The sequence below is a fragment of the Ostrinia nubilalis genome, chromosome 5, assembly GCF_963855985.1.
Source record: "Ostrinia nubilalis chromosome 5, ilOstNubi1.1, whole genome shotgun sequence".
NCBI lineage: Eukaryota > Metazoa > Arthropoda > Insecta > Lepidoptera > Crambidae > Ostrinia > Ostrinia nubilalis.
In genome coordinates this window covers 14441764-14469727 of record NC_087092.1, presented here as the reverse complement: position 1 = coordinate 14469727, position 27964 = coordinate 14441764, and the positions used below count along the sequence as shown (strand labels likewise).

Genomic DNA, 27964 nt, shown 5'->3' with positions numbered 1-27964 from the left:
CGACAGAAACGAGACATACCTCAGTTTTTTTGTCACGTCTTAATTAGTTAAATTATATATTTTTTATATTCGAAATCTATGTATAACACCAAAATATTACCCTTTGTTTTTGTTCAGGCGTTATACAAAAACTAATACAAAATGCCTATTTATCACCAAAATTGGTAAATGTATGTACCAAAATGTCTATTACAGCTGCTATGGAATGTATCTAGATGACCTGGAGATACAGCCGGATTATACAGGGTGGTTATACATATAGAACGATAAGTGATCTCACTCGATTATTTCTAAACTATACAAGATATCGAAAAACTAGTTACTGATTCTGAAAGTGCTTCACGAGCTCTTTCAAATGGTACCAATAATAGGTTACAGATTATGGAAACTGGTAACATTGAATTTTTGGATTTTGTAACTTCTCGTTTCCACCCTGTATAATCCGGCTGTATCTCCAGGTCACCTTGATACATTCCATATCAGCTATTTAGGTACATACATTTACCAATTTTGGTGATAAATAGGCATTTAGTATTAGTTTTTGTATGACGCCTGAACAAAAACAAAGGGTAATAATTTGGTGTTATACATAGATTTCGAATAAAAAAAATATATAATTTAACTAATTAAGACATGACAAAAAAACTGAGGTATGTCTCGTTTCTGTCGGGCCTGGGTCACAGATGACCGTTCTTCTTTAGGTGGATAGTATTAAACTAAAAAAACTTTAGTGGTACGTTTTATGAAGTTATCTTTTATGTCCATTGCGGTTATAAAATCGAAACACTCGATTAAGATATTCCGCACATTAACATGTGTGAGTAAAAAACCGAGACTGAATTGGGAAAATATTTCCCACATCGGGATCAAAACTCGAAGCGACGCGGGCGCCTCCGAGTGACGCCACAAGGAATTAACGCCACCTCGTAGAGTTTAATTTCCCAGCGGGTCCGCCATTTTCACCTCCACGCAACGGACTTTTATGATGGCCCTGCTTCGTGCTAACCCAGTACACGTGGAAAGAATTGTAACATTAAACTTTGAGAATAGGCGATGAAAATCAGTTTACTTTCAACCTCGTGGAAACTTTACAGGAGCTTTGGGCCAGTGAAGATTCCAGTTACTTAGATAGACCTGAAACCATAATTGAATGCCAAACAAAGATATCGCAATACCAAAATTGATTTTATTTTGTATCCGCGGGACACATTTTCGGCTCGATCCATCCCTTGGCACAATACTTGTACGGGCAAATGTGACAAAGACCCGAAAGGCTACCCTTTACACAAATTTAATTTCTTATGATAGGAAACTAAAAAGCAAAACATGTTTTTTAAATTCCCGCTTCAATCTTCCTCAATATCATCAAAAACCTAAAATGGTATCTAAAATGAGCTAGATTATTTAAATAAGAATGCCGTTAAGCTTAAGGTTATCTAAGTTATTTCCCTTCGCAGGACGTTACTACGCCCGTGATCGACACTATGCGTAATCAGGCGAGAACAATCGCTTCCGAGAACAGCTGCTGCCGATTGAAAAAAATCTCATTTCCTGGACGAATCTTTTCCAATAAAATAGCGTGAAAATTGGCTAAAATAATTATTCGAACAGTTCTACATTGGATGTTTGGCTTTTAGAATGGAATATACAGGCCAAGAGCTTCCTCGTTGTGGATAAAAAAATATATTAAAAGTAGTAAATGGAAATACCCTTATAAACAGTACATTATATCTCAATGTTATTATAAACAGAGGCCTGAACTGACGAAGTTTCACGTAATGAGAAAATATACGACTGTGATTGATCCGTTTTCCGAGTTGAAATGCGTCATAGCTGTCACTGCTTGTGATGTTTTATCACAGGCCGCGCACGAGCCTTTAAAAATATTTACTGACACGTGGATTCACTCGATTGTCCTAATTCGTTCATCTGGAAATCGCGAATAATTCTACAATGCGTAAAAGTGTATGAAAACAAAATAGAGATGCAGAAGGCTTTTGACGAATGTGCTTAAAATTATAGTAAAGCTCGAATGCCCGTTGTGGATTATTGTTAGTCTTTTGAGTGAGTACAAGTTTTTGTTGGGTAGAGTTAGCGCTCCATCGTCTGCGTTATGTCTCTTCGCCGTCTTAAAAACGAACTATGCTGCACGCCTTTCGCACGTCACATACGGCAGTGTTATCCGCAACCCTCAAACAAGTATAACAGCGGGGTTACTCTGAAATACATAATCCGAAGTTTCGAATGTTGCCATTCCTCGCACACGAAGAGAGATGCCAGCATGAGCGACGGTGACCGATAGACCTGAAACTACGTAATCAGCGTTTCAGAGTAGCCCCCCAGGTCCAAAGTTGTCGTTATTTTTGAAACTTAAGATAAAGCAATTGACACCATAGTGCCCCAGTTTAAGGTTTAAATGAGGTTACTGCAATAGTTTTCAGAGTGGCACGCAGCAGCGCCGACCGCGGTGGGTCTCGCGGGTCGTCGGCCGGCGCGCGCGCCGGACCGCGTCGCCCGCTAGTCCTGCTCCTGCGGGGACAATGCTCCTAGGGTTGCCCGTTGTATTCAATGAATGTGCCGGCGAAATTATTGATCTATTCAAAAATTACATGATGCGCACAACTGGAAGCTCGTTCCCTTCTAACATCTGTTCTCAAAACTCTACATTGTACATATCATCATCATTTCAGGCCTCCCATAATAATTTTATAGAGTACGACGTAGGTATGTACTATTGATTTTAATTACGAATCCATAGACTTCTCAAGTACTCGTATGAACATTATTGTACATACAACAAAAGGTTTTTAGCATCTGAACCAGAGTTCTGAAAGCGATGCTATCTTGATGTTATCCTAACATCACCAAAATATAGTGAATTATATTATTAAAACTGCTTAGAGGAATCTTATAATAATATTATCAAAACCGCTCAGAAAACTTTTCTGAGTGTGAGAGTAAGTGACACTAAAACTAGTGTCAATAACTTCACTAGCCCAGATGACTGCTGGAAGTCTTTGGGTCTGGACGCTACACTCTTGACACGTTCCCGCCCGCGCTGGCTCGATAATGGTAATGTAATAGCCAATCGCGCTCGAAGGTGAAACTTAATAAACAACCTGCCGTAGCCTCATCGATTGTGATTCTTCGAGGTGCAATTTATATGACTTGTTAAGCATATGACGTTGTTGCCTTTTCGCACGGTAAGTAAACATTTATAAAACCAATAGTACAATTCAGCTTTTATAGTTACTTATTGATTCTATTTGTCTGATTTACGTTTCAAATATGAATATAAACTGAACCCAAATCTTTGTTGTTTCCCATCACATACCGTAGGATAAGTCATCTGGGGGCACGGCAGTGCCCCCACCAAGTCGAGCAAAAAAGCGGCACGGCCGTACCATCCTTTTCTCGAAGCAATTCAGGCCATTTTCGACCGCCTGTAACTTCGTTGTGGATAAAACTAGAAGGCTGAATTTTCATAAGCTATGCAGGCATTGTAAAGACACGGAATATTTAAAATTTCATTCAATTTGAACCAGTAGTTTAAGAATTATAACGGGTCAAAGTTACTTAATTTTGTCACTCACTGACTGACTCACTGACTCACCGATCATCAAAACTGTAAGGCACTTCTAGCAGACCTAGGAGCTTCAAATTTGGAATATAAGTAGTGTTTGGTGTATGAATCAAGGAAAAACTAAAATATTTGGGGGCACGGTAGTGCAACCGCCAAGTCGAGTAAAATTTTTCAATTTCGGTCCAGTTTTCTAGATACATAACTGCTGTCTACAAAATACAAAAAGAAATGATATTTGGGGGCACGGTAGTGCAACCGCCAAGTCGAGTAAAATTTTTCAATTTTGGTCCAGTTTTCTAGATACATAACTGCTGTCTACAAAATACAAAAAGAAATGAGATCCCATCAAAAACAATACTTGTCAAAAAAACCAAGTCTCGCAACTCAGTTGTTCTACGGTAAAAAGTTGTGATATCCATGTAATACCAAGTCCAGGCCAGGAAATCTTTAACGTTTTACATAAATATATTGACTTGGCCATCGCATGAAAACACGTGTAAATTAAATTATTTAGTGCGATGGCCAAGTCAATAATTTATGTAAAACGTTAAAGATTTCCTGGCCTGGACTTGGTATTACATGGATCTCACAACTTTTTACCGTAGAACAACTGAGTTGCGAGACTTGGTTTTTTTGACAAGTATTGTTTTTGATGGGATTACTATTTACCAGTGACTGACCTTTGTAAGACACTTAAATTCCCATTTCAGGGAATGCAATGCAGCTTGCCTTCAGCTCAGTACAGCTACCAAAAATGGCAACACCGAACTGATCAATAAAGCCTCAGCTGACAGGAAGAGAACCTCGAGTCAGCACCGATGCGTGCGCCCACGCAAGGCCGGCGCAATCTGCGATCGGGAACATAATATGTGCTTGGTCGCCTTGGCGGGGCGAGTATCGATTACAGTTGGAATCGATAAGAGAATTCCTGGCGCACGATTGTTTTAGTTAATTATAGAAGCGACTGATAGTTATTTTAAAGTTTGACATACGGATACCGATTTAAATGGATAGGAGTCTGAATTCCATGAAAAATTTAAATGTCACTGAATCGCAATTTAAGCACCATTAAGAGAATTTTATTGGCGTCTAAAACAAATTAATCAAGCGGCAAACATTACTAACAAAAGTTACACGCGCGTAAAACACTTGTAAAGTGACGTTTAGTATGAAAATATATGTAGATTATTTTAAACGATACACATATTACGAATGAAGTGTGTTCCGTTGACCATATAAGCACAGTTATGCTAAATATAATTTGACCAATCACTTACAATGCACGCGACCACGAAAACAAAGCAATAAGTATTCATACAGAATATATTACATAATCCAGTTTTGGCAAATATTCGGGAAACGCTTGCGGGTTGCCATGTTACTGCTACCACATTTTATTATAGAGAAATGTACGAATCGGAGATCTAGCTCGACAAGAAATACATGTATATTTTGGGTTCGCTGTGCCCGCAATATCGTATGCGTGAAAATCATTTTCTAGTCAGTCGTCCAAGGCCTCTCGTTTATACGGAACTACGTCCATTAAAACGGACCAAGATACATTTCAGAAGTTAGCTATAGACAAATTTTAAAACTGTATGTTGGGACTCTGCCGGTTTTCAATAAAGGTGAAACATTTTCCCGCTTCAGTGCTAGTTTCAGCTATTGATAAATTCAATTGATAGAAACTCTGTAAAGAGATAGGTATAAATGTAAAAAATCGTTCTGAAATTACTACAGGAATCGTAGAGAAAATACGACCTAACAACCAACTCTAAAAATAGCTAGTGAGGCAACATATGCATGCTAAGCTTCTTATAGTTATCGCGGCCCTGCCGGCAGAGCCTCAGTCCTCACCGACCCGAGGGGCCTCGACAGGGACTAAGACATTAATCGTGCCAGACATTTCGGTACCTAAAACGTACTCTGTTTCAAAGTTCATTATTCCCGAGATGTAGACATGTCGGTAGGCGAGTACACGAAAGGCCCTTATCGCGCAGATGGCGAGGTCCCGAAGTAAATTCCATTAGTGGGAACGGAAAGAGGGACATCAGCAGGGCTCTACACTTAGCTTTTTTATTCCACATCGCTTTTAGCCTGTAGGTACTCTCTTAGCATGAATTTTTGTGAAGCTACAATCCAACAGTATCAAAATCAATTACAAAATGCGTAAAACGTATCAGATTGGAAATTTGAGATTGGTTTTTCGGTTTCGCATAAAGCCGAACGGCGGCAAAATGTAATGTTGTCATATATCAAAGCGAATCCGTAGCAGCTTATACAGGTATACGGAGGTGATTTCGAAGGGAGAACGTGCAAATAAACGATATCGCAGCCGGCCGGCGACGCGGCGGCAGATTTGCATAATACAGCTCGGCACACACGCCGCCTCGCGAGTCGCGATGTAATCTATTAGTTTTGTTTGATGCGTGCACGGGATAGAATTTAAAAATGCAACACGTGCAAATATCGAAGACCCTTTACGATACAAATACAATACTCAGCATCTTACTGAGAGCGCTTTACAATTAGACAATACTTGCTGAAACTTCTCAAAACTCGATGGATATGGAATGTTTAAGTCTTTTATGACATGCAATAGTGAAATATACATACACATGATGACGAATCAAAAATCCAAAATTCAGCAAATTAATCTTAGCTCAGTGACAGTTATTTTAACTACCCAATTTTAATGTTTCCGGCCGACTTGTGGTGGGGCAAATGACTCACAAAGCGCTACTCCTCTCCATTCCTTGGCCTTGACAATAAAACAATCCAGTCTGAACTAACGCGGTGGGTCATCATGAGTCATGGGCGGATCGCCACCGCGGGGTGTGTAAGGATTGCAGTGAACACAGGTCTAAGATGCGTCGGATAGAGTCATATGGACGCGGGAGTTGAATCGCTTCTAGATTACGTGCATTATTATTATGCTTATAATACAAATGCAAGCCACAGACGACAATATCCTCGGGGCTTGAGTAATGTGTACACGCGAATATTTATACGCAGAATTTATACACAGAAAAACATAGATCTATGTGAATCTCTTCTCTAAAGAGGTAGAATAAATTATATGAACTTTAATTAATTAAGATCGAGTTTCAGTGGTAAATTCAGATTAGACAATTTCAACGAAGTCATTTACTTTTTTTTTCACCCCTCACTCCACCAGCTGACCTGTATTTACCGCCAAATTACCATGAAACAACTGTCTCCATCTTCAGAACTACACATTACTATATTTTTTTCAAAATGACTGAAGGATCGTCTAACTTATTTGTCCCTACTTGTTCAAAACATTGTATAATGTTTTCTAATTTTTGATGTCTCCACATTATTCCACGAAGACTATCGTGAGCATCGCGGGTTTGCATCAATTATGGCCAGTTTGCATACGCATACCAGGCATACTGGCCACGAGCCGCTCTGCGTATGGTCACTGTTTACATCGAGGTATGGCCGCCATACTATGGCGACGGCGATCCAGCAAAGGCATTTCCTAGATTGTGCTAACACAATCGGAACAGGTAGCATTTTGCAGTAATACCGTCTACATTGTAGACGACAAACTATGCAAGACTAGACGTTGAATTCCTTGACAATGTTGCTCTGAATTAAGTCTAAATAAAATTATTATAAAAAAAACTTTTTTTTACTTTTTAGTTGTATCTCAATCTCTGGGTCATCATATTTAGCACCAAAGTGCTCGAGAAGTCGAATCCAACGAACCTAAACTCGATAAGATTCCGCCGTTTCGTTTAGGGATTCCTATGGCCACCTCCTGACTCCATCATCAGGACCCTGGACATCATCTAGCACCCATTTTTTTTCATTGTACGTCAATGACATCCCCAAATATCCGAATACGGATTTAGCCCTCTTTGCGGACGACACCGCACTCTACAAGTCCGGACGTAATCGGAATTACGTCATCTTGGCGCTCCAACGCGCAGTCACACAATTAGGCGAATGGTTCAGGAAGTGGCGTATCGGGGTAAATCCCGAATAAAGTTCAGCAGTGTACTTTTCTAGGGCTTTGTCTGCGAAACGTCCCCCGGTTCGCACTCGTCCTAACCACCTAACCACCCATCTTACCTTATTTGACCAAACTATTCCTTGGAAGAGTGAGGCCAACTACTTAGGTGTCACCCTCGACCAGAGATTATCGTTCGCTCCGCATCTCAGACGCGTCTTGAGCCGTGCGAACCACTACACCCACCGACTCTACCACCTAGTTGGAAGGAAAAGTAAATTGTCACTTAGAAATAAGTTGACAATTTACAAAACCTGCATCCGTCCAGTGTTGAATTACGCCAGTCCGGTATTTGCTCACACTTCCTGCACAGTCCTTAACAAATTCCAGACCCTACAAAACAAATTCTTACGCCGAGCAGCGGATGCCCCGTGGTTCGTGCGTATTACGAATCTCCATAGAGATTTCGAGATCCCATCGATTGATCACTTTATGAAAGAAGCCTCTCGCCGCTACTTTGATAAAGCGATCAACCACAAGAACCCTCTTATCGTTAGCGCCGCCACGTATACACCCCAGAAAGATGTCGCTGCCCAATACCGACGACCTAGGCATGTCCTAGACGACCCGGACGATCCTATTACCGAATTTCTGAACACATCAGACATCACTGCCTTAAGCACGCCAACTACTCCACAACACAGTAGCTCTTTACACCGTACTCGCCGGCGAGTACGAAGCCCTGCCTTCCATTTCGGACGGTACAGACATGTACCGGCGGGCCGGTTCTCCCCAATCCGTCCCCCGGGCACGGCCTGAGCTGAGGTCCGAGCCTACCGTGGCGCCCTCAGGCCGCGTCCTTAGTCCCCCTCGATCGGGCCCACTAGAGTGAGCCCACCGTAGGCTGGACTTTGGTCCAACACCGCGGTGGGCAACCCTCTAGTTGGGTTCGCCACTGATCGGGCGCCTTATGCGATTGCCCGATCGCGAACGTCGGTCTGCGACCGACGCGGACGAGCCTCGGCCTCGTCGGCACACGCACCAACGATCGTCAAACGGCTAAAGTACCTTCTGTACTCGCCACTCTGCCCGGTGAAGCTGGAAAAGCTTTTCAAACTACCAGCGCGCGTCCCTTAAAAAAAAAATCTAGCACTAAACTGCTTGAAAAGACAAATCCAACGAACCCAAACTCGATGAATTTCTGCCTTTTCGTTTAGGATTTCCTATGGCCACCTCCCAAATCCATCATCGACCCTGGACATCATCTAGCACTAAACTGCTCGAAAAGACAAATCCAACGAACCCAAACTAGATGAGTTTCTGCCGTTTCGTTTAGGAGTTCCTATGGCCATCTCCCTAATCCATCATAAGGACCCTGGAGATCATCTAGCACTAAACTGCTCGAAAAGACAAATCCAAAGAACCCAAACTCGATGCGATTCCACCGTTTCGTTTAGGAGTTCCTATGGCCACCTCCTGACTCCATCATCAGGACCCTGGACATCATCTAGCACTAAACTGCTCGAAAAGACAAATCCAACGAACCCAAACTCGATGAGTTTCTGCCGTTTCGTTTAAGAGTTCCTATGGCCACCTCCCTAATCCATCAACAGGACCCTGGATATCATCTAGCACTAAACTGCTCGAAAAGACAAATCCAACGATCCCAAACTCGATGCGATTCCACCGTTTCGTTTAGGAGTTCCTATGGCCACCTCCCTAATCCATCATCAGGACCCTGGACATCGTCTAGCACTAAACTGCTTGTAAAGACAAATCCAACGATCCCAAACTCGATGCGATTCCGCCGTTTCGTTTAGGAGTTACTATGGCCACCTCCTGACTCCATCATCAGGACCCTGGACATCATCTAGCACTAAACTGCTCGAAAAGACAAATCCAACGAACCCAAACTCGATGAGTTTCTGCCGTTTCGTTTAAGAGTTCCTATGGCCACCTCCCTAATCCATCATCAGGACCCTGGACATCATCTAGCACTAAACTGCTCGAAAAGATAAATCCAACGATCCCAAACTCGATGTGATTCCGCCGTTTCGTTTAGGAGTTCCTATGGCCACCTCCTGACTCCATCATCAGACCAGCTCAATGGTACCATAACATTGCATTGTCATCGTACTTACATAAGTATAACAAATTTCAGCTCAATCGGTTGAGGAGAAGTGGTCTTAAGGCCGGGTAGCAGAGAAAATGGCGAAAATGAGGTTTTCATTTTTCATTTTTGAGGTACTAAACAGTAAAATTAAAGGCTAAGATTTTTATTGGGCATAGTTGAGGATATTTTCTAGGGCTATTAACGGATGGAAACACGATTTGATGAAGTTGACTCGATAGAATAAATTCCCAAAGTTACCTCTATTCGTTTTCTATTTATGGTTTTATTTTGAAAATAAGCGATTTGAGATTCTAAATCTTTTACTAAACTAAAGTTCAGAAATAACTTGAGGGCTTTTAACGGATGAAATTTTTATATTGCGTCTTATTTAGTTACTATGTTAAAAAATGTGGAAAAAATCGTCCATGACGGCTTGGACAATCTCAATCAGTCGCGCGGTGGCGCTTACGGAGGACGGACGCGTGTCAGTTTTTTGGCCGTGACAGTTCGCGATTTGTCAATATTTTTGACAATGATGACTTTGATGAGTCACAGTATAATAATATCAGTGTTATAGCCTGACCAGGAACATAAAAACCCTCGCCATGTTGTGGAAAACTAATGGTACTAATTTCTTTTAATGGCAACAGTAACTGAAAACTTCATTGACATGTCACCTTGCATGTCAGTCTATTGTTGTCAAAGTATAAACAAACTTTATTTTAAATGTGTGCAATTGATTTTGTGAATTAAATTGCTAAAATATTTTTATAGTCGTGAAAGAAAAGTGGTTCACAATGTATTTGTCGAAGAGAAATACTAACGGTTCGGACAATATTTTCATTGAATAATGTTTCCGACAAAGGTTGTCAAATTGACTGACATGTTTATCGTATAGTACAGTCCACTATGAAAATTAGCTGTAGTCTGTTTCAACTACCTATTTTAAAGTTTTTTGTCACTTTCTAAGTTTTGAATTTTATGGAATTGGGAAAGAAGTACCGAGTTTGAAGCGTTCATGAGCAGACATTGCAGTTGAATATTCAAGTTCTGAATTTGATTATTGATGAATAATAAAATAAATCCTACTAGCTCGATTGATGGTTTCATTTAATTTATTTAAACCAGGTTACCTTTAATAATATTTTTTTCGGTAATGTATGAAAATATCAAATTAGCCCGTAATCCTGAATCCTGATACATAAAGTTAGCCTATTAATTTAACACAGGTACGACTGTACTCAGTGTTGCACTATCAAATGCAATTGAGGCGCCTCTATGCCAGGGTTTTTATGTTCCTGGTCAGGCTATACTGGAGAAAGCTTAATTTTTTGATAATTAAGAATTATCAATTTTGTCTACCTATTGAAATTTAAATCGTTCGCATCCTTTTAAACGAAGACTCTACTCATGATACATAGTACATTCCTCAAATATGAGACAAAACCAATGAGTTAAAATTACATTTTAATAGTACCTACATACAATCGTCTTACACTCTTTAGAAGAGCACACTGACACAAATAAATAATAAAAAATACTGTCTAAGGTCTGTAGCTAAAGGTCTAAGCTGTAAGATAGAAGAATCTTCTAGCCAAAAAGATGGCAGATGCAGCAGATGTCAACGGATTTAAAACTGGAGTTCATATGACTCCTTGTAGACTTGAGTGTCTAGAGCGTCCCTTCCTCCACCATGCGTAAGAATTTTCACAAAAATACTGTCTAAGGTCTGTAGCTAAAGGTCTAAGCTGCAAGATAGAAGAATTTTCTAGCCAAAAAGATGGCAGATGCAGCAGATGTCAACGGACTTAAAACTGGAGTTCATGTGACTCCTTGTAGATTTGAGTGTCTAGAGCGTCCCTTCCTTCACCATGCGTAAGAATTTTCACAAAAATACTGTCTAAGGTCTGTAGCTAAAGGTCTACGCTGCAAGATGGAAGAATCTTCTAACCAAAAAGATGACAGATGCAGCAGATGTCAACGGATTTAAAACTGGAGTTCATATGACTCCTTGTAGACTTGAGTCTCTAGAGCGTCCCTTCCTCCACCATGCGTAAGAATGTTTCAAAAATACTGTCTAAGGTCTGAAGCTAAAGGTCTAAGCTGCAAGATAGAAGAATCTTCTAGCCAAAAAGATAGCAGATGCAGCAGATGTCAACGGATTTAAAACTTGGAGTTCATGTGACTCCTTCTAAAGTTGAGTCTCTAGAGCGTCCCTTCCTCCACCATGCGTAAAAGTTTTCCAAAAATACTGTCTGAGGTCTGTAATAAAAGTCTAAACTGCAAGATAGAAGAATCTTTTAGCCAAAAACATGGCAGATGCAGCATATATCAACGGATTTAAGACTGGACTGGCACCACCTTGCAATGTCATCCTCTCATTGTTATCTGTAATGTAAATTATTTTTAAAATGTACTTAAAAAATAAAATATTCGTTTTATTATTTCAATAATCTGACCTCTCAACTCAACTACACTACACAAACACCTTTGTTCGCAACTGTACTGACGAAACCTCGATATTATACCGTTCATTTAAGATGGCAAGCTTCTTGCTGCGGTAATGCACTCCAGGTAACCGTGTGTGATGCTTATTGCTCATAGTGATTTTCGATACAGAGCCCCGTACATACGTTTTACATAAATTATGGAAAGAAAACACCCAGACCAATACAAACAAATATGTATGCAATTTTAGTGTAAAGTGCCACTTGTGGTCTAAACTGAATAAATACTTTTGATTTTGATTTTAGTATGACATTTTTATTTATTAATAAACAAAAAGACTGAACAAAATTGATGCGTGTACTGTTTAATGTAATTAACCACATGCAAAGCTTTGTGAATTGCAACAACTATAATTTATTATCCAAGCTCTAAATAATCGCTACTACGAGTAACTGATCATAAAATGTTTTTCCAATCGCTCAAGCTCCCGAGGATCTACCGATAGGTCGGGTGACGTAATCTTGAAATTCTTTTAGCCAGCGCGGAACTTCCGGAAGATCGGGTGACGCCACGCCTCTTTGAACCGTGTTTACTTTGGCAGTTATATTCTATATTTATTCGATTCTAAAATATATTCCCAAAAATTTTGAAATTTGTTTTAATTTGTATCACTTGGATATGATTTGTATTAGAAAGTGCTGTGAGTGTGACGCTTGAACGGAAGGAAGTCAACCTAACCTAACCAACTGCGTATTTCTAAACTGCGTATTTCTATACTGTGTAGCCGCGAGAGCTCTTTGGCGCGCTGTCTTCGGCGAAGTATTGCGCGCGCAGATTTTGACAGCGCGAAATACCTACTTTAGCAGAAATACCAAGCCTTAAATTCAGTTGCAAGATTTGTCCCACACATACTAACAAGTGAAGTCAATATAAAGCTTGTAAAAATAGCGAGACAAAAGCAGAGTAAGTAACTTGGTTTCATCATTAGAGTTGAAAAAAGTAATTTGTATAAAATGCAAAACACATCCACAGATACAATGTCCACGTTACTGCGTATTAAATACGGTTTCCCATTAAGGCTTGGTATTTCTGCTAAAGTAGGTATTTCGCGCTGTCAAAATCTGCGCGCGCAATACTTCGCCGAAGACAGCGCGCCAAAGAGCTCTCGCGGCTACACAGTATAGAAATACGCAGTTTAGAAATACGCAGTTGGTTAGGTTAGGTTGACTTCCTTCCGTACAAGCGTCACACTCGAGTCGAGAGTATAGTAGATAATTAGTCCATCGTGAGCAGAAATTTGTACACTAATAGCAAAATTCGTTCAAATTATAATTTTAAAGTTATTGGCTAGAAGATTATTTTATCTTGCAGCTTAGACCTTTAGCTACAGACCTTAGACAGTATTTTTGAAACATTCTTACGCATGGTGGAGGAAGGGATGCTCTAGAGCAGTGGTTCTTAACCGGTGGTCCGCGGACCACTGGTGGTCCCTGGAGGCATTCCAAGTGGTCCACGATGTGCACTTGCACACCTTGGTCAAAACCACTTTTAACTGATTTTTGCAGTCAAACTGGTTTTGACCGATTATGAGGTGGTCCCTGACAAGACAGAAATTTGGTAAAATGGTCCCTCATGACTTAAAGGTTAAGAACCACTGCTCTAGAGACTCAAAACTACAAGGATAGACATGAACTCCAGTTTTAAATCTGTTGATATCTGCTGCATCTGCCATGTTTTTGGCTATAAGATTCTTCTATCTTACGGCTTAGACCTTTAGCTACAGACCTTAGACAGTATTTTTGTGAAAATTCTTACGCATGGTGGAGGAATGGACGCTCTAGACACTCAAGTCTACAAGGAGTCATATTTATTTATTTGTTTTATTTTTATTTTACAAGGAAAACAATACAGTGTAGAAACTATGTAGACTAACATTTTAGAAAACTTATATGAACTCCAGTTTTAAATCCGTTGACATCTGCTGCATCTGCCATCTTTTTGGGTAAAAGATTCTTCCATCTTGCAGCTTAGACCTGTAGCTACAGACCTTAGACAGTATTTTTGAAACATTCTTACGCATGGTGGAGGAAGGGACGCTCTAGAGACTCAAGTCTACAAGGAGTCATATGAACTCCAGTTTTAAATCCGTTAACATCTGCTGCATCTGCCATCTTTTTGGCTAGAAGATTCTTCTATCTTACAGCTTAGACCTTTAGCTACAGACCTTAGACAGCATTTTTTATTATTTATTTGTGTCAGTGTGCTCTTCTAAAGAGTGTAAGACGATTGTATGTAGGTACTATTAAAATGTAATTTTAACTCATTGGTTTTGTCTCATATTTGAGGAATGTCATCAATGTCAATGTCAGAAAATCATGAGTAGAATCTTCGTTTAAAAGGATGCGAACGATTTAAATTTCAATAGGTAGACAAAATTGATAATTCTTAATTATCAAAAATTTAAGCTTTCTCCAGTAACACTGATATTATTATACTGTGACTCATCAAAGTCATCATTGTCAAAAATATTGACAAATCGCGAACTGTCACGGCCATAAAACTGACACGCGTCCGTCCTCCGTAAGCGCCACCGCGCGACTGATTGAGATTGTCCAAGCCGTCATGGACGATTTTTTCCACATTTTTTAACATAGTAACTAAATAAGACGCAATATAAAAATTTCATCCGTTAAAAGCCCTCAAGTTATTTCTGAACTTTAGTTTAGTAAAAGATTTAGAATCTCAAATCGCTTATTTTCAAAATAAAACCATAAATAGAAAACGAATAGAGGTAACTTTGGGAATATATTCTATCGAGTCAACTTCATCAAATCGTGTTTCCATCCGTTAATAGCCCTAGAAAATATCCTCAACTATGCCCAATAAAAATCTTAGCCTTTAATTTTACTGTTTAGTACCTCAAAAATGAAAAATGAAAACCTCATTTTCGCCATTTTCTCTGCTACCCGGCCTTAAAAAGTTCTCCTATTACCCTGGAACGACGTGAGACAAAAGGGAGGGCTCGGTTTAATCTACGGAGCGCGTGGAATATTAAAACTATGTGCGGCACGTGTGGCCCTCTAATCACACTTTTATCCGGCGCGCTCGTTAATGTCGGAAATTAAGGGTAAGGCCTACAAGACCGGCCCGGAGGATGGGGCATTTATTAATTTGCCCTGCACGTCCCATAAAAATCGGAGCAGAATAGCCAATCCAAGCCAATATTTTTCGCAGAGAAAATACAACGCGATTAAGCCACTTATGTTACGTTCATGACCGATATGCATTTGCATGCCTTAAAAGCTATTTAATTTGGAATAGGCGGCAAGTAATAACTGTCTGATGAACTAAATCGTTAGGCCACAAGTCCTCGACTACTTATTTATTGAAATTCAAATCAGCCTTGATGCAGATGTTGCTGATTACAATTTTCCATTTTTAGAAACGTTGCCAAATACCGGTAAAAAGCGGTCGATGCTTTGCCCTTAGGGATGCAGGACCGCAAGAATGTGACGCAATCGGGAAGTTCTAACGTACTCGTATCTGTCGTATTTTATTGATCCCTGAAACTAGCTATAAAGGCGGTGCCACTATAAAGTTTTTAATTAAGCGCCGAGCTTGGGGCTTAACGACCGCATTTTTCTGGATCCCCTTCGCGCTTCACTCCCGGGAAATCTCTTGGAACTGTGCGAATAATTGCGCAAATTAATAATACGAAATCAGGATACCCCGCGACAGACGTTACGTGGATCCTTTGAATGTGGAATCAGCGTGGATTAGAGATTTTGTTACATTTCATTGAACAAGGAAATGGGATAAAATTGTTGTTTTCCTTGCTCTTCTTTCAATTTGAGCGATAAATCTGCTGAAAATGTGAAATCAGCATGTATTCCAAAGTTTAGTTTGCCAAACTTTCGAATAGCACCATACATTGTGTCTTTGTAAACATTCCATGCCCTTTTCAGCCATTTTCACGTAGGTATACCTACCCAAATAAAAACCATCCCCGCTAAGGCTCTACTATGTAGAAATGAATTGATTCTAATATTTGAATCCAAATAAATACAGCAAGTTTTGAAACGTAAAAAAAACATCAACTACAGTTTTTCGTGAAAATTAGCAAAAGCTCTCAACTTTCAAGTGATATTTTGCCTGTATTTAAAACTATGAAGCAGATCAATCTGGTTTTAATTAGTTTACGGCGACCACACCGCTGTCATAGTTGAGTCACTCCAGTCGGGCGGCTCCCAAGTTGAATTTATCGCAGCGACCAAGCGGCCGCAACCGACCGTGTTTACCGGCCTCTGGGCAGCTTACTGCATGGCAAAGAAGAAATAGCACAGTCAACAGCACATCAACTAAACTTTTCTTAAGTAAAATAGCACCTATCACAACTGCATATGGTGCTACAGTTTTTAACTTGATGTGCCGTCCTCCGTGCTAAGAAATTTTCAGACATTAGGCCCATACATAAAATAGCTTTTGTGCCAGAAAGGTTCATGACTAACTAAATTCAATTTCATCATACTTTTTGGAGAAAACTAAATCTACTAAATCTTAGAATTGCATCCATAAATCCGAAATAAATAAAGAGTATCCTAAAAGGCACTTTACTAAAAAAAATCATTGAGTATAATAATTGTCTCTTCAATTGAGCAGTTTCTCAAACAAAACAAAATTGATAAATTGACGCTTTCAGAAGTAGATTTTGTTTGTTAAGTGAGACTTGGACTCGCAATAGGTCTACATCCATTTAATTTGTCAAGTTGACCGCACCTCCAGTGCCGCTCCTCGTAGGCGGCGGTTTCTCATCAACTAAGACGGAACCTGCGCGGATTCTAAAGTTTCATTATCGGGTTGCCATCTAATTTGTGTAAAGAATCTGAACATGAAAAAAATACTAGTAATATTTTCTGCATAAATATAGGAGCAGTCGATATTCAAACAGAAAAAAGTGTCAAGGAAACTCAAATACAACTGTAATGGACATGGCGCACAATTTTTGTTGAAGATGCCAAAAAAAACTACAAAAAATTAGAATGAATACTGTATTTTTACTTTTTTGATATCTTTAAAAATGACTGAAATATTCAAGCTCAAAGTGCGCTCTTCCGCTAGGAGCGATTTTCCGCGCGGATTTAGAAAATGTGACGTAGTAACATGAAAAGCTGCATGTAAGATATTATCTGTGTACAATGGTTAGAATGGTTAGTAGGGGAGCCGAAGCGGGGATTTCGGGACTTACTAAAGAGTGGCAGACTAACATACAAGGAAATACTTTGTACCTGGTTAATTACCTCTAAGTATGAATTTTTGATATAAAACGGCATTAGTTCTTATGCCTCTCACCCAAAAAATACCTCAATTAAGCCCAAATTTGAGACCGCAGCCAAACTTTGAGTGACGATGGAAACTAGCCTAGATGGAGGTCACATGAAATTGAACTTCTGCTTCTTCATTGATAAAGACTTATCATTTACCATACCTTATCATTTTGTATTCCATTTTCAAGTCACTTTTTTTTCGCTTACTGTTTAAACAAAACGTGGGATTTTTTTAAATCTCAGGTCTTTTGAACGCACATCTGAACGATGTCTGGTTTTAATTTCTTCAGTTACTCTGTGACCATGGCGCTTGCAACAGTGCCGAAATATTGGAAACTCAAAACTAAGGTACATGGTAGCAATCCCGTCAGTAATACACCGTGTTACTTTGCATTCTTGCCATATTCACAGAGATATAAGTAGGGAACAATACCTATTATTTAAGATAAACAAGAGACTCCCATAAAGAAAGTACACTGAGTTTTTAGTAAATTTGGTTTTGCAGTACAAATTGGAATAAACCAATTTTGTCTCGCATGTTCTACAGGCGCAATTGGAATAAAACTAGTGGGCGTGGCCTAGTTCTTATTAATCTGTGATGTTTTATGGCTCTGGGTACCAGCCTTTTTATCCAGTCATGAATTATTTTAAAATACTCTTCAGTTGATTTTAGATTTTCCTTTCTACTCTCAGTTTCTACTTTACGGGCTTAGGACCGTCAAAAATACGTAATAATTATTAGGCTTTTAATTAATTTATAACATTGTTCCCTATTTTAACAAATTAATAAATTAAGTATGAAATGAAATCACCTTATTCACAATTAATTATTTATTTATAAGTTTCTACTTACAAAGTTTACGTACTGTGAAGCAAGTGTTCAAAGTGTCCACCGTTCTGATGTAGGCACAGTCTAGCACGGCGAAGAGTAGGTATTTCGCTTTAGTTTTCACAATACATAAACGTTTTGTCACACAGTTTCGCTGAAACAATCCTTTCATGTAACACGTTTACACTGTTTATCTCTTCTGCGCATACCAGTTGTTTCAAGTCACTCCAAAAATAATAGTCAATAATAGTCCATTGGTGTTAGGTCCGAGGATCGTGGTGGCCAAGCTACTGGACCCCCTCGTCCAATCCACTGTTCACCAAACGTATTATTCGCGCACTTGACGTCCTTATTGTGGGGGAGCACCATCCTGCTGGTAGTAGAGCATTTGGTGTAACGCTAAGGGTACGTCATCAAGTATTTCGTCTAAGACGTCTTGCAGACACTCCAAGCACCATTTTGATTAAATTATTCGTTGTTTGAATACACTTCAGTCATTTTTGTATTATTGAAAACGTGATTTGTGATTGATTGATTTCTCAGTTTTTTACAAAAGTGTCAAAAAGACATTTTAAAGACAATAGATTGCAATAGATATTTAAAAATACAATAAAAAGTAAAAAAGTCTCCATCGCCATCGCTAACATGCGTGATGTGCATGCGTTACGATAAATAGTGATGTGTTTAATAGATTAGCGATAAAATAAAATATTCAAAATTAAAAATTAAAATTTTTGGGCATTATTTTTTAACGGATTTGTGTTCAGTATCAGTAATATAGTTACCTCTGTAAATATGGCAAGAATGCAAAGTAACACCCTGTATAATAGGAAAATGTCTTGAAAAATAAGTAAATTGTATATTACTTTATGTAACTAATTTTATTATGTATCATACTTATAACTAATCACTTCATTCAGAACTAGAAAACGATTCCAAGGATTCCACTTTTCTTCAATAGATGATCAAGATAAAGAGTTATATATTATAAATTGCTCTTCCACCATTTCAATTATTCTATCTTACATCTTAATTGATGAAATCTTTTTCAATTTTATTTACATGGTCATAACATTTTCACCATTCCTCTGCACCAATTTGTGAGGTACACCTGAAACCCCCGATAAAGCAGCTATTATAAGAATAATATTTAAAAAAAACCCTCCTTCTGACGCAGTTAGGTAATAAATGTATCCAATTTCACTCCAACTTACTGTCAACTCAACGACGCGCTTTAAAATCAAAGATTGACTTTGAATTATGCCTTATTTTACAATACACATTGAAAACAATATGACTTGCTTGAGCTTTTTCGACTTTTTCACAAAAATAACAAATAGGCATGAAGAGATTACAAAATTTTTGCAGCGACTGACAGTTCACTTGATTTACGTTGACAGGTGACAATAAAGCCATAGACATTTGCCATATGAAAGACACACTTTTCCAATATTTTTGTTTGCCATGAGATTCTGGTACACCTACACCTATCATTTAATGAAAAGATAAACTAAATTTTTTCAGCACAACGAAAATCTGCTTTGGCGCGTAGCAATGCAACGTGACAACTACAGTTCGGACTTTTTTATGCGTCCACTACACATAAAATAAAATTCAAACTATCGCACATTTTTTCTTTTTAATTCTAATTCAGTAAAAAATGTTTTTGAAACCTTCATTCAAAATTCAAAAGTTATTATCATATGACAGAACTTATGAACAGACTAAGTACATTGAATAAAATATTTTTCTTTTTATCATCAAGCTTAGCAGTCTAATAAGTTACTATGACACTCGAGTTAATCCACATTCAGCACCATAGCCTCCCCTTCTACAAGGCCCTCTACAAATGTCAAAACGTCACTTAACCCTTTTAGTACCAGTTCTTTTGTTTTTGAGAAGATGTACCCAAATTTTTATATCAATTTAATTATAGTCCAGTCGTTTATTACAAATTAACGTGGCTACCTGGAAAGTGTTCCGTGAGTTTTGAAAATTGGTGATTAAAATAGATTTCGCTATGCTCTCTGTTAGTCTGTTAGTTAAGTGTGATTGCCGCGCTCGTTGCGAAATTGGAAAAATGCTGCCTTAGAGAAGATTTTTGATAGTTACATTCTTTCCTATTTCGTCGTTCCAAATGACGTTCACTGCTGGACAAAGGCGAGAGGCCTTTGGGTTTTCCATAGGTTTTTCATAATGAACAGTCCTGCGTTGCCCGTATTCAGGTTCTTCCCGCGACCTTTACCAGATCGTCGGTCCACCTAGTAGGATGCCTGCCCACGCTACGTCTACCAGCCCGTGGTCGCCACTCAAGAAATTTTCTGCCCCAATGGCCATCGTCTCTACGAGCTATGTGTCCCGCCCACTGCCACTTGATTTTAGCAATTCTGCGTGCTATGTCGGTCACTTTGGTTCTCCTGCGGATCTCCTCATTTCTGATTCGATCACGCAGGGAAACCCCGAGCATAGCCCGCTACATTACCCTTTGGGTGACCTTGAGCCTTCTTATGAGGCCCATAGTAAGCGACCACGTTTCAGAACCTTAAACTTTCCTATTTATTTCACGACTAGCTTTTGCCTGCGGCTTCACCCGCGTGAAATTTAATGTCACAGATCGGCATAAATTATAGCCTATATGTTAATCTGGGTTACAAACAATAATATTGTACAGTTTCAACAAAATCCGTTGAGTACTTTTTGCGTGAAAGAGTAACAAACCTGAGACACAGGAATCTTCCTAGTTCAGGTATCAACCCACCAACATTCTTACTTTTTGTTTTTCCTGATTGTTTGTTATCATAATATTATCTGTTATGTTGGTGAGAAATAAACATTACTTTACTTTTTTTTAAACTTCCAGACATCCAAACTTTCGCATTTATAATAATAGTAGGATACAATTATGTAATGTAGAAACAAACAAGACAAAAAAAAAGTGTATACTTCAGCAAGTGTATACTGAGCAGAGACCAATTTGGTACAATGTATTTTGCTTTTTAAGTTGATTGTATTATTGTTAAATTTTTTGGTACCAAATAAATGTTTTTTCTTTCTTTCTTTCAACGCGAATTTTTTTATACTTCAGCATATTTAGGACACCCGGCAGCGTCTCCTGCCATGATCAAAGAAAAAAGAACTCGCAATTTAGCAGGTACATTAATTTGACTGTTTCACAACTCTAAATCTATTTAACTTACATTACATGAAATTTATCACATTTATCAAAGCTTCTTAGCTTGTCTATGTCCCAAAAATTATAAAATGAAAAAAGTAGTTGTCAAAAACCTTTTTTAAGGCGGATTTTTTCAATAAGGCGGGCGCGCGCGCGGCTATAAACGAGGTCACAAAATTCGGAAAGAACATAGCGAAATCTATTTATTCACCAATTTTCAAAAATTCCGGAAAACTTTCCAAGTAAAATTAACAAATAACTGGACTATTTACTCGTTATTGAGCACAGCGACACAAACTTGGTTATTTTTCCAGAAAATTTATATTTAAGTGCATAAATGTAAAAATGGCTTCATAGTGCACAAAATTGGCAATAGGTGGCATAATAATGGTTACTTTTATAGCGCCTAGTTTGAAATGTGATTGAACGATGACAACTAACAACAATTGTCAGTTAGGTAAAATTTTATTTTAGTTGGAAAAAGACAAAAAGTGGTAAATGGGTTAACGTGCGGGGGCTGCAAAATCATGTTGTGACGTCACGCGCGAATATTGGAAATTTTTGAAAATTTTAAAAAGTCCGTAAACTTCTCGAGGCTCTATCTTCGGTAATACTGGATGGATTGAGGTGAAATAAAAACTAGTGTAATGTGTGTGATCTAAACTTTAAATTAAGTCATAATTTAACTTAATATTACAACTTATGCGTGTTGTCCATTACGGTCAATTTTAAAAAAAATTGAACTTACACAGGAGACTTAAATATCAGGACACAAAATTAAACTATCTAAGATACAAAAACAAGCAATACATATTCTGGCGAAACGGAACGTAAGCCAACCCTGTAGGTATTACAAGCATTCCCGGTATACATACCACGTTTACATATTTAACCTTTTCTACTCCGTCGAAGTTGCTCCCGACACAACTAGACTAGTAACATAGCGCGTCTGCCCACGTAATGGAAAAACTTCCCTGATTGTGTGGAGACCGAGGAGACGGCTATTAAGCAAGCACCCATTGATCATAAAACAGAAATCGTAAAAGAACCCGTAGGATTGCTCAGATAGAAATATTCTAACAATAAATCATCGATGCACTCCACAATACCCTCAATAAAATTGAGTATGTAGTTTTACAACTCGATATAAATTATGATTTAGTACGCTTACAGATATTATGCAAATTGCAGGTATAAGGGTGCATTTAATTGCTTAATGTCTAATTGGATTCCTGGTGGGATTAATTGCAATTAGAATATGAAACCGAATTCTAATCAAAGCTTTTGATTGAATTAATTAATCGTTATGAAACACGTCTAAGATTAGTGGTTTGCAAATTGCTTAATCATGTTTTACTGTTCCTAGACTAAACTGCAATTTGATAAGGGATATAAAATATGACTCTATCTAGACAATTTAGTATTAAGTAATAATTTTATATTAATCGCAGATTAGCATCATCATGATTTCAGCCAAAGGACGTCCAGTCTCCACAGCTAAAAGAAGGCCTGCCCCAAGGATTTCCACAATGATCAGTCGTGCGCTGCCCGCATCCAAATGATTAACCACGAACAGTCAACTAGAAACATCAGTATTTTTCTACAAAACATAGCAATGAAGTTCACAGAACGCAATACGGGTGAGCTTTTAACTGCATTAATTTGAGAAATTGCAGCGCTGAGTGCGGCCCCGCACTGAGTAATAACACCCACGGTTTAGCTCTTTTCGGTTTAAGGCCATTGAGACTAAAACTTAGTTGCGTTTATAACTTGTTCCAGAAAGGTCAGAGCAGATATTGCATCGTGTTTAATTAACTTGTGTTTATGAGATAACGTTTTACTACTAAACTTACCATAATTTCCCTTGTTTATGATGCGTTCAATAATAATAATAAATTAAATCGTTATCGACTATGATTCTTTACAGAAGGCTTTAAATTAGTGGGAAAATTAACGAAAGCCATTTGGTATTGAGTGGCCTGAGCAAATGAAACTCGTTTTCTTAAACACTCAACTCAAGCAAGGCGCAATTGATTAAACTTCAATATTTACGAATAAATCAATCACGGTCTTAAATCCATTCATACTTACTTAAGCATTGTTTCGTAAAAGGGCTAGGAAAGAGTAACAATGAAAGTTTAGACGACTGATCTTTGGCCCTTACATTGTGACAATATTTGGAAACGAACGAATCGGTCAACTAAGTTGCTGTGAAATCACTTCGTGCAGTTTACAAAGGAACGCAATCAATATTTCGAAAATCATAAAAGTAGTCAGACCTGGCAGGCTAGAAATAACTGCATCCGTTAACAATAAAATAAAAACACATATTAAATACATACATAATAATAAATCCCCGCTGAGAGAGGCAGTAAAGTATGGGACCCAAATATGGATCAGATATTATGTAAGGTTTATAGCTCTACATTTTTTAAACAATTGAAAATAACCTTTAACCAAATAATGTGGTCAAGGTATTTGTTATTTATTACCCTAACAAGCCCTAAAATAGGTTATCTATTCGTGCAGAACGTAAATAATGAATACAAAACCATAGAAATTTAAGAATCACCGGACGTAGCTGCTTGGGTAAACAGTGAAACTATTTCTTAAGAATTTGGGAACTAGCTCTTTAGAGTTTCCTACATAGGAAATAGTAATAATACCTTTTGATTTTTTAAATACTTAAGTTTGGGAATTAGCGCAGAATATCGGTAACTTATTTGCATAGTATTTCTGATTGATATTAAGTATATTGCTATTAAATGCATTATTTTGTGGTGAAATTAGACTAGACTACATTCAAACAACATAAACTCGTAAAATTAGAAAGCCAATCCGTAAAAGTCAAACAAAATACCTACATCCTGAAAGTTACTTTACCACAATTTTCCTGTGAAAACTTAAAAGTACATATTTCAGAGAACTAGCTAGAGTAACTTTCCCGGTGTTATATAACGTTAAAGGTATAATAAACAGTAGCCACTTACCTCTTAATATCTGGTATAGGAAGACTTTGATGTGGTCGGCGGAGAGGTGTTGCGGTGACACTATGATCTTGTGCAGGTCGCTTTGCAGGAGCTCCGTGATGACGTATCTGAACCGGTTTGTAGCCGAGGAAATTGGAATAAAATGAAAACATAATACACAAAATCATAAAGCATTCAACGAAAATAATTACTAATTAGGGTATAATGAACTCTTAAATGATGTGAGACATACCTACATAATTACATAGAGTAAAAACGTTAATTATATTCTACTTAAGAAGGCACTTACTCTAAAGTTCTTAAAGATTTGGAGAGGCAACATAAATTGGTGTGTGGGAAGTACCTAAACTCCTTCATGGCGAAACGGATCGCTCTTGAGAAATATCTTAAATCAAGACTATCTTGACAGCGCCGTGAAAGAAACATTAAGGCTGGGTTGCACCATCTAACTTTAACTTTGACAAACGTCAAATATCTGTCAAAATCCATACAAAAAACACCGGTTATCGCTATAGTTACGGTCAAAATTAGGTGGTGCTACCCAGCTTATGCGTTTCCACAGCTCTTGTAAACGTACAAAAAATTAACTACTACTCTAGAATCAATGTTTTTTACATCTTTTAGCTAATAATTAAGCAGTCCATAACACTCATATAATAAAATATCGCTGAAAGATATATTCCCTAAAGAAACATAAATTCTTAAGTGGATAGGATATTTTCTTGGTTTAGGTGTATTGAAAAGCAATTTTATCTTCGGCCTCATTTACGTGACTTGTTGGGGTCCAAGGGCGTCGGTAACGACCCATTGATCAGGTGGATTCCGTCTGCAAATACCTTTTTGTTTAGCAAATTCTGGGCTTGTCTTAAATAAGGCACAAAGTAATTTGGGTGATACATTTGGGATAATGATGTTTTCGGTAAAGTCTGTAATTGTAACATCAGACTTGTGAAAAAGTAGCTGACACCCACGCAGACCTTGTTACACTTTTAAAAGATCCCTCAACAGTTAATTCCAAGCCTATTATGAAACGAAACCAGTATTTATGTACAGTCAAAAATTAGATTGAAGCCTGTGGTAGGTATGACTGTTTCAGTTTAATTTATGCGTGTGTTTGACACGATTATTGAGCTTTTCAATCAAAGCTTTCTTGTTTTTTATCTGTAAAGTAATTAAAGCTTTTCTAAACTACTTATAACAAGTATACAAACAGTATCGCGACACAATTTATAAAGGAAGCCGTACTACAGCGCCCGTATCAAAGAACAAACTAAGTTATCCTTAGACGAAAGTTGAAGTCTTAGTTCCAATTTGCCAAGAGGTGGAGCAAAAAAGGGCTCAGCTAGATGGGCCCGTGACAAACAGGGTTCCGGTTCGTAACTCACCGCCCACGCCCGGGTATGGCATCCCGCATGGATTGCAGGGGTTCAGTAACGTTGCTGATAACTCATTAAGCTCTTACGGATTTATAACGGTTTCTGTTATTTTACGAACCTACTTATCTAGATGACATAATAACCAAAAAGTATTTTTCTTTCTTTCAAACAAGTTTGAGATCAAAGTAAAAAATTTTCGCGCCTGGAGTGTCTGTCAGCTGCACTCGAAAAGATAAAGATCTAAGGGGGAGATTAGGACGGTTTGTTATTTCTGAAAGAATTTAGAGGACAATTTCGAAATAATTTAGTTAAAAATCTGAAAGTGCAGTGAGTAATGTAATCATCAAGTAAACATGCATCACGCTGCGTGTAATCGTACCCCTTCTAAGCTTAAAACTTTATTAGTAAAATAAACAAGGTATAAAATGCAAACTTTATAACATTCTCTACCGAGAGAACTTTTGGGCCAAGCAGAAATTAGGTGTCCAATACCTAAATAGAAGTAATTAGTACTAAATTCAGGGTTAGAATCCTATTTAGACTGGTAATAAAAAGCCTCCGCCCGTAACGTAGCGTGATATACAGGCTATGTAGCCCTCCGCCCACGGAGGGTCGGGCGTTCGTAGGACGACCTCCGAGGGCCGAGTGCGGAACCGTCGCTGTGTTATCTCGCTTATCTACAGCGCCCTCGTGGCCATTATCGAAATTACAGAACGAAGCTGACGCATTCAAGAACAAAGGTTTTTCAACTTGTTGCGGTGACATGAATTGTATGCGGTGGTGTCATATGTAGGCTGATGACGTGTTGTGTATAGCTCAGCAATAGCAAATTGCTGGAGGAAAATGTGAAAATTATAGGCCATAATATTTTCTTATTCTATTATGTTATTATTGCATCCACCTGTAATTTTGTTAAGAGATAAATATGGACCTTATTGTCTTCACCTATCTACAAATTCTCATTTCCGTTGCATAATATGTTCGTGACTGACGCATCTTGTAATTTTGCCCTTCGACTATAAAGCTTCTTACATCAACGATCGACCAGTTAATAATGCAGTCAATGTGCAACAACGTCACGATTGTTTGAACCGATGTTATGTGCGTAATCCGAACTATCGAGTTAATTCGATCGCTTGTAAGCGATCAAACACAAATCTATTGCCAACTTCGAGAGCTATCAATGATTAATAATGTTATTGAGACAGACACATGCACGATGGAGCATCAGTAGGTGATTAACTAAAATTACACCTGTTAGATTCGTACACATACTCACTCACAAATTGGATATTAAATACAAATAGTCTGAAACCAACTTATTCACCAATACCATAATTTGCTAAATCAAGCCATCAATCATAGGTACACAACACACTTTCGAAGGCTCTCGGCTCATGGCGTACTAGCTCGCGGCCCACGTTCGAATGCCACAAGGAATATCTTTTTGTTATCCCGTACGACTCCCCGCGTTCCTCAGGTGTAATTTGATAGCCAAATCAGCGTTAATCCTTTAGTTGCTAACAGACGGCCGTCCTGATGCCGGAATGTCCCCATTCCGCTTCGGCCATTCGAACGTTATGATGTATGTCCCCATACATGTATGCTATCTATATCGTTTAATTACTTGAGAATCAATTATCATCTGCAACACCTTAATCAACAGTTGAATCAATCATCCAGCTGAAATTCGATTCGCATTTGACAACACCAGTGTAGTGTCAACACCTTCCTTGTGAATAGTTTCACCCGAGGACCTTAAATTAAATATTCTATTTTACATCTTCCGTCTTCGTTACATTTTCTTTTTCTCTGTTATTGCAATCATTCTGTCTGAGCGATATTCAGTACCATTTTCATAATAATAATTCTGGCGGTCTTCGAGGTCAGTGTCATAAATCAATCTTTTTTCAGTAAGTCCTGAGGTACTTTCTTCTTTAGTCTACGAACGAATACTTGAAAATATATCGTCCACAAATAAACTGTTATGTAGCTCCAGTTTTCATTATGATATGTTTAGCTTTATTATTTATTTCTTCTTTCACTGTTTTGATACCGAATTTTCGGTAAAGTCTCTCGTGACGTACCACGGTGCTTCTACAATATCTCAATACTCCATCGTATACTGCTGCTTTACCACATTAGTGCAT

At 38.3% G+C, this 27964-nt stretch overlaps 1 protein-coding gene across 1 annotated transcript in view; it reads right to left on the bottom strand.

The window, feature by feature from the left end:
• Positions 1-27964, bottom strand: part of LOC135071998 (serine/threonine-protein kinase NLK2-like) — a 159747-nt gene that overhangs the window by 14294 nt on the left and 117489 nt on the right. The window contains 1 exon segment of the mRNA XM_063965916.1: positions 24439-24545. Coding sequence (XP_063821986.1) covers positions 24439-24545 — 107 coding nt within the window.